The sequence below is a fragment of the Opisthocomus hoazin genome, chromosome 1 (assembly GCF_030867145.1).
Source record: "Opisthocomus hoazin isolate bOpiHoa1 chromosome 1, bOpiHoa1.hap1, whole genome shotgun sequence".
Taxonomy (NCBI): Eukaryota; Metazoa; Chordata; class Aves; order Opisthocomiformes; family Opisthocomidae; genus Opisthocomus; species Opisthocomus hoazin.
Genome location: NC_134414.1, coordinates 65,792,298 through 65,803,625, shown reverse-complemented (window position 1 = coordinate 65,803,625; position 11,328 = coordinate 65,792,298). Strand labels below are relative to the sequence as shown.

Below are 11,328 nucleotides of genomic sequence, written 5' to 3'. Positions count from 1 at the left end.
ACTTTTGGAATATTAGATAATTAAGTTCTGTATGATTTTTCACAGATGTTTGGATGTAAAATTTGGTCTCTTTGGCAATGTGAAAAGAATTAAGTAGCACTGAGCAGTGACTACTGAAACTAAACTGATCATTGCTTGAACAGTCTAGTCTATTCTTAAAATACCTGCTTTCCACTGATACTAAGCTCTTATTTTCTGAGCATATCAACACCTGAAAATGATCCATAGGTGGATTTAAAGTGAAGTCTAAATTCATCAAATTCTAAAGTTAGTGCGTATGTTTCCACTTGAAAGTGAAGATTTATTTTCTCTGTAACGCAGCCAGGCAATTTCAAAACCACATGGTTATTTTCTTGGCAAGTGGTTAGATGTGTGCTGTGCTTATTGAACAACTTCACTGCTGGGAGATCAGCATTCTTGAGGCGTCTTCTGACAAACAACAGAAGCGTCACTGGTTTGGGGAGCATACTACAGCTTGTGCTGGCCACCCTCAGGGGTGTTTCTACAAATCAGGTTTTAATTTCAAAAGAGTACAGCATCAGTAACGTACTCAGAAACATAATACACCAAAACAGTTGCTGTCAAAATCAATTTTTTTTCCAGTATGTTGCTTCAAATATTAGTCAAACGCATTTAGTTAGTGCTCTGCATTACTGTGTTGCATACAGTTCTTTGCATAGAAACAGAAAACATGATATTAGCTGCCATGATATTAGACATTTTGTAAATTTTCTGTCCTCCCTTTAAAAAGTTCTTTATTGTTTTGCATAATTTTTTTCATTTATACAAAAAAGTTTTATTTCCATTTACACTTAGACCTCTGAAACTATCCATTTTAAAAATAAGCTTCTCAGAAATAACAAACTCTAATTTGCCACATTTAGGAAAAGGTAAATGAAGATACTGCTTGAGCTCTGCAAGTCATTTGTGCCCCAGTTCAACGTTCTCTCTCAGCCAAGAAAAAACTTGTGCATTTATTTCTTCCATGACATCATCTGTTGTTCGTCCTTTGACTGCCATCCCATGGTTTGCTTTGTCAATCCAATGGATTTTTTTAGGGGCTTTCATTTTGCTCGCCACACCTTCTAGCAATTGCTATGGAGAAAATAAGAATGAAAAAGTTAGAATCGGCTGCTATACAACCTATGCGACTCACCCATGTCTCTCACTTTGCCTGTGCAACATACAGTAAGCAGCTCAAAAGCAAAACGGTTCTGTGTGCACATCAGAAATGCCTTGATAGAAAAGATGTGATGATACTGTGTTCATTAATGGAATTTGCTCAAAGGTTAGCCCTCACTCGAACTCAGAATAGCAGAAAATTAGAGCTTCAAAAACTGCAAAGGTCACCAGCCTGTGCAGGCTCCTTCCCCACACTGAGGAAGGAATCCGCTCCTACTGGCAGAGGGTGGTACAAGCAATAACGCAACACAACTTCAGTCAGATTTGTCTGCAGTGGCAGAGCAGCAGCCTAACTCCCTGGAGACCGGCTGTAACTCTGGTCAGCCTTCTCAGCAAACTGATCCAAGAACCAGCTGAGAAAGTCTTAGCCACTGCCTCGTTAAGACGGCTCTCTGAGGATCTGCTGGTTGCTGGCCTGACTTATTTTGGTGACAACTCCTCACCAAAGCATTATCGCTCCTTAGAAACTGTCCGAGCGTGGAAAATGCCAATTGCACACAGCCTCAGATTCGAGCTGAACTGTTCACGAACAGCAGATAACCTACTTTGCAAGAAAACAAGGCAGAAAACCACTGTCTTCTGACCTCTGCACACCTGTTCTTCATCTCTACAAAAACACGGCTGTCTACCACAGCAGTCTGACTGGTGGGTAGAACTGCTTTGCTGGAAGTTTTGTCACAAAAATGTGACAAACGTGGATTGGCAGCACAGCACAGGGTTTGTTTTGTAACCTGAAATGGTGAAGGCAGAATAACAAATTACTCGCTCCTTCTATAGGCCGCTTTTAATGTGTATAATCCCATCAAAACCACAAAACATTTAAGTCAGCAGTATTTTAGTGGCCCAGAGGTGAGTTTGCTCAAGTGGATGGTTGAGCATGATGCAGAAGTTTTAAGCAGCAACAGAAAGCACCCCCAGGCTTCCTTACGTCCGATGAAGTTTCCTACCCAAGGCTTCCTTCAGAAGACACATGTATTTAGAGAAGGCTGTTAATCAAATCCCAGCCGTGTATAGCAGTACAGACGTCACTCAGGATCATTCCTGCTCCTCCACATGGCCCCTTCACAGCAGGATTTACAGGGGTACTCACTTTTTCACACATCTCATCTGCTGATCCCGAGACAAACAGCACAGAACACCTGATAAATAATAAATCTTCATCCCGGAGCTTGGACTGAAGTTTTGGTCGATGCAATGGGTAAGATAAACATATTAGACCTTGAATGAAGTCATCATCATCATCCTCCTGGCTAAGCTGACGGATCACAGAGGCAGCAGCTCGTGAGCCCATGGAACGGCCTTCCTCCCATGTTAAAATAAAGGAAAAAATGTGTATCTGCTGTCATTTCATCTACATTCTATTCAAGTAAACAATGCCTAAAAACAATCCAGCCAAGTGTATTTCAGCATACCGGTAGGACAAAATGCTAGGGATGCTTTTACTCATGCACTCTGTGAAAAATATTAATCCTAATTTCAACATTTTCTGCTAAAATATTTGTCTAGATATATTATGATTCACTTTCCCATTAGAAAAAAAAAGGTAAACGGAGAGGGATCCTCTGCAATACTGGAGGGCACAACAACCCATCCTGGGGTCAGGGGGCAAACAGTGACAGGTCCTGTGCTCCAGACCCTTGAAATTCCAGACAGCAATGCTATTATCTTGTATCATTCTTTTTCATGCAACTTCAATCTGCTCAAGTTTAAAAAAATTTTTACTCTCCTTAGTCCCAAAACAAATCCAGCAAGTGTCTGCGCACACCTCAAAATTCAGCCTACAAGTAGAAATAGAAGGGGGGGGGGGGGGGAGGAATGAATAAATAAATAAAGTGTAAACTTGTAGCATAAGGTCAGTCCATCACTGCAAGAGGATATCAAAATACCTCCTCAAAGAAGAGGCACACGAGCTGACAATGCTCTGTAATTGAGTGTTAGAAGTGGCCGATTCCAGCGGGATTAACTTGCATCAGCACAGATTTGGTTTCACTTAGGGAACATTCAGGGTTTCCCGTATCAAGTTACTCCTAATCACGCCCATCTGCTTCCCTTTTTCACACAATGTAATTCGTTTTCTGTCTGCCAGTAGGTTTTATCTACCAAAACCTGCTTTGGAAAAACTGTTTTCCATTTACCAGAATTCTTCCAGACCCGCAGTTAAAAAGCACACACGGGATCACCAGAGAACTCACGCCCTGTCTCTTGTGACAGGTGACAAGGAAGTTTCCTCCCAAAGTAACTGGAAAACACGGCCTAACGCTCCTTCCCTCCTCCTTCGGGCGCGAGGCCTGTGGCGCTGCGAGGAGGGTGCCACGCTCCCACCACCACGCAGAGAACGCTGCGGGCCGGACGCTCCCACCGGCGACGCTCCATCGGCTCGGCACCGACGCAGGCTCCCACGGCAGTCGGCGGGCTGCCGAGCAGTCAATGAAGATCACGGAGCATTCGGCTCTTCGCGGAGGAGGTCGTCCCAGCAGACCAGCTCATTCAGCTTGTTCCCACGTTAGACCACCAGCTCCCAGTGCCCACCTCAGACTGGAACCTGTCATCCACAGCTGCTCACTCACTTCTCACCAAAGTGGGGCAGACTTCAAACATGGAGTAACTACAGATTGCTATCGTTAGAGGCAGCGTAAGAGAAAAAAATGGTAGGTAATAAAAACAATACCTGCAAGGAAGACACCCGAAAGTTTATAATCATCCGAAAGCTTTAAGTATTCCTAAAGAAACAAAGAGAAACATCCCAAGTCAGAACTGAGGCAGCTGAAAGGTGGGAATATTTTTTGTTCGTAGCTACCAAACACAAAACGGGAAATTCTTTCAGCACTGCAGAATAAACAAAGAGCACATACATACAAGCTGCTATCTTGTTTTTTCACACAAATTATTTCATAGTATTTTGCAGTAGCAACATAATAAACATAAGCAATTTCACATTAGTTCTTAGCAAGTCTAAAATTTCAGATGCCCTATCAAATTACCAAAACATAAACAATTACTCGGTATCAATTTAGCTACAGTAACAGAGCACACACACACTCTCAGCCAATCAAAAGGGAAAATAAGTTACCAAAAATGCCGTTCACTGAGGCTGAGGTCACATACTTCCAACAAAAAGTTTAAGACACAGTTGTGTCTGACAGAGAAGGTAAAATTCGGCAACAAATTTTTCAGTTTTTAGGAGACGTACTAATCAGATGCTATCTTAACTTTAAATTACCTTTACCCAGCAGCATATTAACATAAACTTACCAACAACATTATGGTTCTTCAAAAAAGAACAGAGAACATATCCCCATTAAAGCTAGAAAAGTCTAACCTCAAATTAATGTACATATAATCACAATGACATCATACAAATGAATTCCTTAATAACTGGACTTAGTTCCCTGATAAAAAAATCCGATGCTCAATGCAAAGCACTCGAGCCACCTTCCCACGCCCCAGTAAAAGTAGCTGGTCAGGAGAAAATGTTCGCTTCTTCCTATGCACTCCAGAACACAAAGACACTCTCAGCTGACACTACTGTAACAAAAGGTCGCTCATTTCAACAAAATCTAGGTATAAAAGAATATCTTAAATAATGTAGCAGCAGCAGCAAGAGAGAAACGCATGCATATAACAGTTTATAATCATAAACTGATTTGGAAATCAAAGACGATTTAGGTTCCAGGGCTCCCACATGCTACTCCCAATCTCTTTTGCTTCAGCTCCTCCTGCGACCCAGAGTCCCCTGCTCTTTCCCCAAAATCTTGTTCTGCCAGCCGCCAACCCTCAGACACCCAGCACAATTCCTGGTCAGCTTTTTTCCTCTAAAAACCGCTCCCAAAGCCGTATTCTTTAATCCCCCTCCCCTCACCAAGCCCTCCCAGAACACCCACCTCTTACTTCCATCCTAAATACTTCCATTCTTCAAGACGTAGGTTTTGCCACAAAACACCCCTGCTTTCCTCACATCCTTTTCTCAAGTTTTTCCTTCCCTCCCTGAACTCAAACCCACATACTTGCTGCAGCTGTTCCAGCCACTGCCCATATAAAAATTGTTCCTGCTGTTTCTGTCCACAGACAGTGCTCCATTTTGCTAACCATCACTTCTAGTGACGTCCGCTGTTGCTTGACTGACTCTGACCATAACTTCAGAAACACAGAAGATAACACCCCACGGATCTAAACCTTGGCAGAATTTGGTCACTTCTTACCACAACTGTTTTGAAGGCCTTAGTCCTGTAAGCTATATTAAGGCCTTTACAAGTAAACCGCAGACACAGAACTCCACGGGATGCAAGATAGGCTGCCAAAGAGACTAAATGAGGAAAATTCATGTCTCCTCCAGCTCCATGGGTAAGAATTACTCCATATGTTGATTTCTTCTCTGGGACAGAAAAGATTGCATCAAGATCTTTGTTTCCAAAAGGTATTTTCACTTTAACCTAGAAATGAAACAAAGAACAATATAATTACAAAAAAAAAAAAAGACGTTCCCAGTCTGCACATCCTGATGAAGAAAAACCAGACAATTGAAGAAACCAAAATCGCAAGTCCACTTCCATTTCTTCTGCTGAAGAGTACTAAATGAGTAACTCTACCCCTGGCTCAAAGATCTTCGACGCAGTAATGGGCAAGTCACCTTCTCGCTCCACATCCTATTCTCTCCGTGAGAAAATGCAGCATCCCTAGCTTCAAAGGATGCCTCAGGGCACAAACTGCAATACCTTCTCTATGCACCTACATCTCACCATTCGAGAGCCGCACCCGCCATGAGGATTAAGTCTTCCACAAGAAGAAAAACTAACTTTTCTGTAAGACTCGAAAATAAATAGGGAACATGAACTCTTCCATAATTACAGTTCCCTACAGCGGGCCAAATATTTTCATCCCCCTTCTCTCACACATTTTTAAAAGAAGCCCCCGAGCAGTGACCACAGCCACCGTGCTCCGGGCCTGCACCGGAGCTGGCAGCCCCCATTTCACCCTGCGGCGGCAGGGCCCGCGCACAAGCCCCATCGCGGGGGGAGGGAAGCCCACAACAGCGCACGGTGAAGGACGGGTTTGAACACGCCGGCCTCGCACCGCAGGAACCCCAGAGGTGCGGACACAGCGCACCCGGGTCAGACGGCGGCGACCACCGGGCAGCGCGGAGCCAGCGTCAGGCTGGGGGAGGGGGGGGCGCTCCGGCCCCGGCCGGCACCCGGGCGACCACCCAAGGGCGGCCGACGCTGAGCCGCAGCGGCCCGGACAGGGCAGCACCCGCCATACCTCCGCCGGCGCCCCCATGCCACCCAGCCCCGTGACGTCACGAGACTGACAACCCTCCGCTCCATCGCCGCCCCGCCACTCGAGGGAGAGACAAACCGCCGGGCTTCATTGGCCCACAGGTCTCAAGGCCCCGCCCCGGAGGGCGGGGCTAGGGGGCGGGCCCGCGCGGAGGGCGTTGGGGCGAGGTAATGGCGGAGGGAGCAGCGCAGCGCGGCGTGATAGGAGGGGTCGCGGCCGGGCCGGCCGGGGGCAGGGGGCACCGGCAGCGGCACCGGCAGCGGGAGGTGTTGACTGCAGGCGGGAGCTCTGAAGGGGGAGGGGGTTGAGCGGGGATGGGGTTGAGCCATATGGGGAGGCGGCGGGCGGCGCCGCTGGCCTGGGCCGCGAGGGGAAGCGGAGCACCTGGTAACGGGGGGGGGTGTACCGACAGCGCCGGCGTCACCGGCCTCTCCCCGCAGACGCCGTGTGGGTGTCGGGCGCTAGCAGCTGTATTTTGAAAAGCTGTTGGCGTACCAAGAAGCTAAGTGTTGTAGTAACCGTACCGACTGGAGGGAATTTAAAAAAATACCGGTTGTTCAGTCGCTGAATTAATTAGCTCCGAGTCGCGCTGTTCGGAGAGTTCTCACCGCTTCCCGTAAATAGTTTTTTATTCACCTGTATGCAGAAAACACAGACTGCTGGTGGTAACGCAGAAGAAATAAAGCCATTTATTTAGGAATTGGTTGGAAGGTGAGGTGCTCTCTGACTGCCGGGAGCAGGAAGATGATCCTGACGATGGACTGACAGCAGGCGATTTTTCTGGCAGCTGTTGGCACAGCACACTGGATCTACGTGGCATTCACAAACAGGAGTGGCAGACTACACGGCTAGCGTTTTGGGTACCCACATACAGCTGACCCCTGGGCTGTGCTTTATTGTTCAAGAAAAAAACCTAATGTGTTCAAAACACAGCCTTAAACTGATGGAAGACGGCATCGGTATTGTACATCAATGCCTGCAGTATTTATGTATTGGGTATTTCACAGATAATGTAAAAGAAAAAAACTTTATGAAATCTTCTATGGCAATGTATTTCATTAGCGAGCATGTTTTCTTCCATTATCAGTGTATAAAACTCATAGAAATCAGGATACCCTGTTTACTTAGATGACCGAGGATCCCTCCACCAGGTGGAACTTTGTTTTTCACATGTTCACCTGCTGGAAAATAAGCGTGCTCTGGCTTGCGCTCTGAGCATCTTGCCGTTGCTCTGGCGTCTGCCTGGATGTTCTCACACGCTGGGATCCAAACATTGTGGCCCTCTGAGAACCGGACTCGGCAGGGTGGCTGGGATGTACCTGCGGTCTCAGCAGCCACCCATGCCGCCTGAGGACTGCCAGCCTCGCAGGCGATTTCCCAGCCCAGGCATTATTGCTGTAAAATGTAAGCATTAAGGACAGAAGCGGAGAAGTTTAGCTGAAAGAGGCAGGAAGCTTTGTCTGAACTTCTGCCTTGCCTGAAAAACATCGAGCTAAAGCGAGATGCGGAAGGGTGTGAAGCTCAGTGGAAGGCGCTAGTGCAGCCAGTGTGAGTTGCACACCTTTCACTGGGAGCTGAACGGCAGACGATGTTGGGGGAGCGGCTCCTGCAGCCATGGCTCACGTGCAGGCAGTCCAGCAGAGTAGGGGAAGGAAAATGCTTCAGAGTAATGCCAGATTAATTTACCATGGGTGGAGATCACACTGTTGCGATTAATATTTAACACCAGTTAAGGCTCAGTAAATTATATACTTGGCAAAAGGGCACTGAGAAGATGTGCTACCCTGAAGCAGTTACAACCTCAGCCTCAATTCAGAACACAGGAAAGAAAGCAGAGAGAGAGTTAAGGAAAACTTTGTATTGATTTTCTGTTTTTTAATTCTTCATTGCTTTCTTTCCTATACCTAATAACTTCATGTTGGTCTGCTATAGTTTGAATTTTTGGTGGTGTTTTGCTTCTTTCTTGATCTGATTGTTGCAGTCTCTCTTTTTTTTAATTTTCCTCCCTCATCAGTCCACTGCTGTATTTCTCCTGCTTTGTTCACGTACTATTTTCAGAGTGGTCCTTGTACGTATCCCATTAAATCTATCTACGTGTAACCCTTTCCCACTGGAAAATTATTTTCTTATGCTTTCCACTTACGGCAAGCTGCTACCAGTTCACTTCCTGTTTTCTCTGTTCGTTTTCATAGCCCCAGGCTCCTTTCAATACTTAAAAACTCGTCTCTGCAGAAGCATGGCATTTGAGGTAGACTGGCTGATACCAGGTAGATTCCTGAGCAATGCAAATGAACATGTGAGTGTGGGGAGGAAGGAGAGGCTCTGTTATTCTTCAGTCCTCTGGTCCGTGGGAATAGGGTTGGACCGATCTATTTTTGCCATGCTTTCCCTGCAGTAGCTTTCCTTCTGGAAGATCAGGGTCGTTTATAGTGGCCCAAGTATTGCTGATATGTGAAATGCTAGAAACTTTAGATATAAGTATATATATTATATTCCAACTCATGGGTATATTTTTTATGATGGATAAATTCTGTTTTTATTAATTTCTGCATATGTAATGAAACCTGTAGATTTGAATGTGAAGGATTCTTTTTTTAAAAATTTTGCAAAATAAAGCAACTTTCATATCTAGCAACTCGAAATTAGGGTTCTGTGGTTTTAGGGGGACATTTAAGTAGATCCTGTTTGATTTTCAAGTGTGTTGAGTAACCCCTGTGAAATCCAGAAGAGTTCACTGCCAGCCATCATTGAAAATCGGACTGTTTTTCTTTACATGCTTAAATATGAAAGAAGAATCGAACTGTAAGATCCCGCATTTGAAAATATTGATTATAAATATTTTCTGAACTTCTGAATTAACGTTTTTAATTAAACTTCTAAGAAAACGTGTTTTGCATAATTTTTTAATTTTAACCTTATGTCAGTCCTGGAAATAAATGTTTATTCTGCAAACAATATATGATGCATAATAATCTAAATTTGTCATCAAATATGAAAATTATGAAAGGTATGCGCTTTCACATGTCTCAGTGAGAATATATGTTGTGTGTTGCAATAACCTATACACTGCTGTAAGCCCCTCTGGCAGATTTGATATGCCAAAGACAGCTGGGTTTGAAGAAACAGTGGCTGTTCACCAAAGAATGACATTATCCCCAATCTAAACTTGGGACCTGTTAGCTCCCGGTAGCACATCAGACAATCCCTGGTCTTTTCCCTGGATTATAAATGACCTTTCCCACTAATCTTGTGTCGGAACACATTTGTTGAGAAAAATGTGTAAAAATAATTATAAAAGTATAAAATAATACGGGGTTTTTTTTCTGTATTTCAGTGCAAAATAACCAAAGGCTGAAGGGCATGTGGGGATTAGAAACAGACCATTTTTTTTTCTTTTCTCAAACTTCTTAGTAAAAGACCATCAAAATAATTTGTTTTAGGCTGGAGACATACTTACTTGTTTAAGAAGTTCAACTCTCACTCTGAACTAGAAACCTGACTTTTCACCAAGACCCTTCGTTTTTCTGTTCCCAAGGATGTGGATGCGCAGCAGCACAGGCACGTGCTGTCTGCACAGGTGTCAGAAGCACCTCTGCCAATTTTCTGAAAGTGATCAGCACACGGTTGGTCAGCCAGTATAGTCTCCTGAGTTTGAAATGGTGATATCCATTACGCTGACTAATTTAACTGTTGTGTTGTGCTTCTTGAGGGTCTGGAAAGATTTTGAGGTCCTCTGTGAGGGAGGAAGTGGTGGGCAGGCGATAAGCAGAACTGTAATGTGCAGAAAAAGACAGGATTTTAGCGTGGCGCTTGTAAATCCCCTGTTCATACTGTAATGTATCAGTAACACACTGTAATCATAGAATAGTTGGGGTTGGAAGGGACCTCTGAAGGCCATCTAGCCCAACGCCCCCTGCAGTGAACAGGGACATCTTCAGCCAGACCAGGTTGCTCAGAGCCCCGTCCTATCTGGCCTTGGATGTTTCCAGGGATGGGGCCTCCACTGCCTCTCTGGGCAACCTGTGCCAGTGCCTCACCACCCTTGCAGGAAAGAATTTCTTCCTTGTATCCAGTCTAAATCTACTCTCTTTGTTTAAAACTGTTACTCTTTGTACTGTTTTAACAGGCCCTGGTAAAAAGTTTGTCCCCATCTTTCTTGTGAGCCCCCTTTAAGTACAGAAAGGCTGCAATCAGGTCTCCCTGGAGCCTTCTCTCCAGGCTGAACAGCCCCAACTCTCTCAGCCTTTTCTCAAAGGAGAGGTGCTCCATTCCTCTGATCATGTTTGTGACCCTCCTCTGGACCTGCTCCAACAGCTCCATGTCCTTCTTGTGCTGAGGGCTCCAGAGCCGCACGCAGGACTCCAGGTGGGGTCTCACCAGAGCGGAGCAGAGGGGCAGAATCCCCTCCCTCGCCCTGCTGGCCACCCTTCTCTTGATGTGGCCCAGTACACGGTTGGCCTTCTGGGCTGCGAGCACACATTGCCGGCTCATGTCCAGCTTTTCATCCACCAGTACCCCCAAGTCCCCCTCATCAGGGCTGCTCTCAATCCCTTCATCCCCCAGCCTGTATTGATAGCAGGGGTTGCCCCAGCCCCTGTGCAGGACCCTGTACTTGGCCTTCTTGAACCTCATGAGGTTCACACAGGCCCACTTCTCCAGCTTGTAAATAACGTGTGTTTGTTAAATACTGATTTTTATGAAAGCATGTCATGTACAGAGCACTGGTGTCTTTTGCAGCGTAATACTCGTCACAGGCACTGGGAGCCTGGATAATGTCAGCTAACAAATGTGTAAGGCATAACAACTTTCCCTTTTGAACTGCTCGAGACTATTTGGGAACATTTCTGGGTTTGTAATTGTGGAGCTAAATGG

The 11,328-nt window shown here is 45.4% G+C and overlaps 1 protein-coding gene across 2 annotated transcripts; it reads right to left on the bottom strand.

Annotated features, from left to right (window-relative positions):
• Positions 1 to 719: 719 nt before the first annotated feature.
• Positions 720 to 6,469, bottom strand: TEX30 (testis expressed 30). Of its 2 annotated transcripts, none has more exons than XM_075424492.1 (5): positions 6,439 to 6,469; positions 5,382 to 5,612; positions 3,851 to 3,902; positions 2,273 to 2,481; positions 720 to 1,095 (listed from the first exon to the last, which is right to left on the bottom strand). In XM_075424492.1, exons 1-5 carry the CDS (start codon positions 6,454 to 6,456, stop codon positions 922 to 924), a joined length of 684 nt encoding a protein of 227 aa, XP_075280607.1. In that variant the 5' UTR covers positions 6,457 to 6,469; the 3' UTR covers positions 720 to 921. The 2 variants fall into 2 exon arrangements, with proteins under 2 accessions (XP_075280607.1, XP_075280613.1); XM_075424498.1 differs by lacking the exon at positions 6,439 to 6,469 and adding an exon at positions 6,286 to 6,395.
• Positions 6,470 to 11,328: the final 4,859 nt, after the last annotated feature.

Excerpts from the sequence above, each read along its gene's own strand:
- TEX30 (XM_075424492.1), bottom strand. Across the intron at positions 3,903-5,381 it reads AGGCCTTCAAAACAGTTGTG|GAATACTTAAAGCTTTCGGA; the intron begins GTAAGAAGTGAC and ends TTGTTTCTTTAG. Across the intron at positions 1,096-2,272 it reads CAGATGAGATGTGTGAAAAA|CAATTGCTAGAAGGTGTGGC; the intron begins GTGAGTACCCCT and ends TTTTCTCCATAG.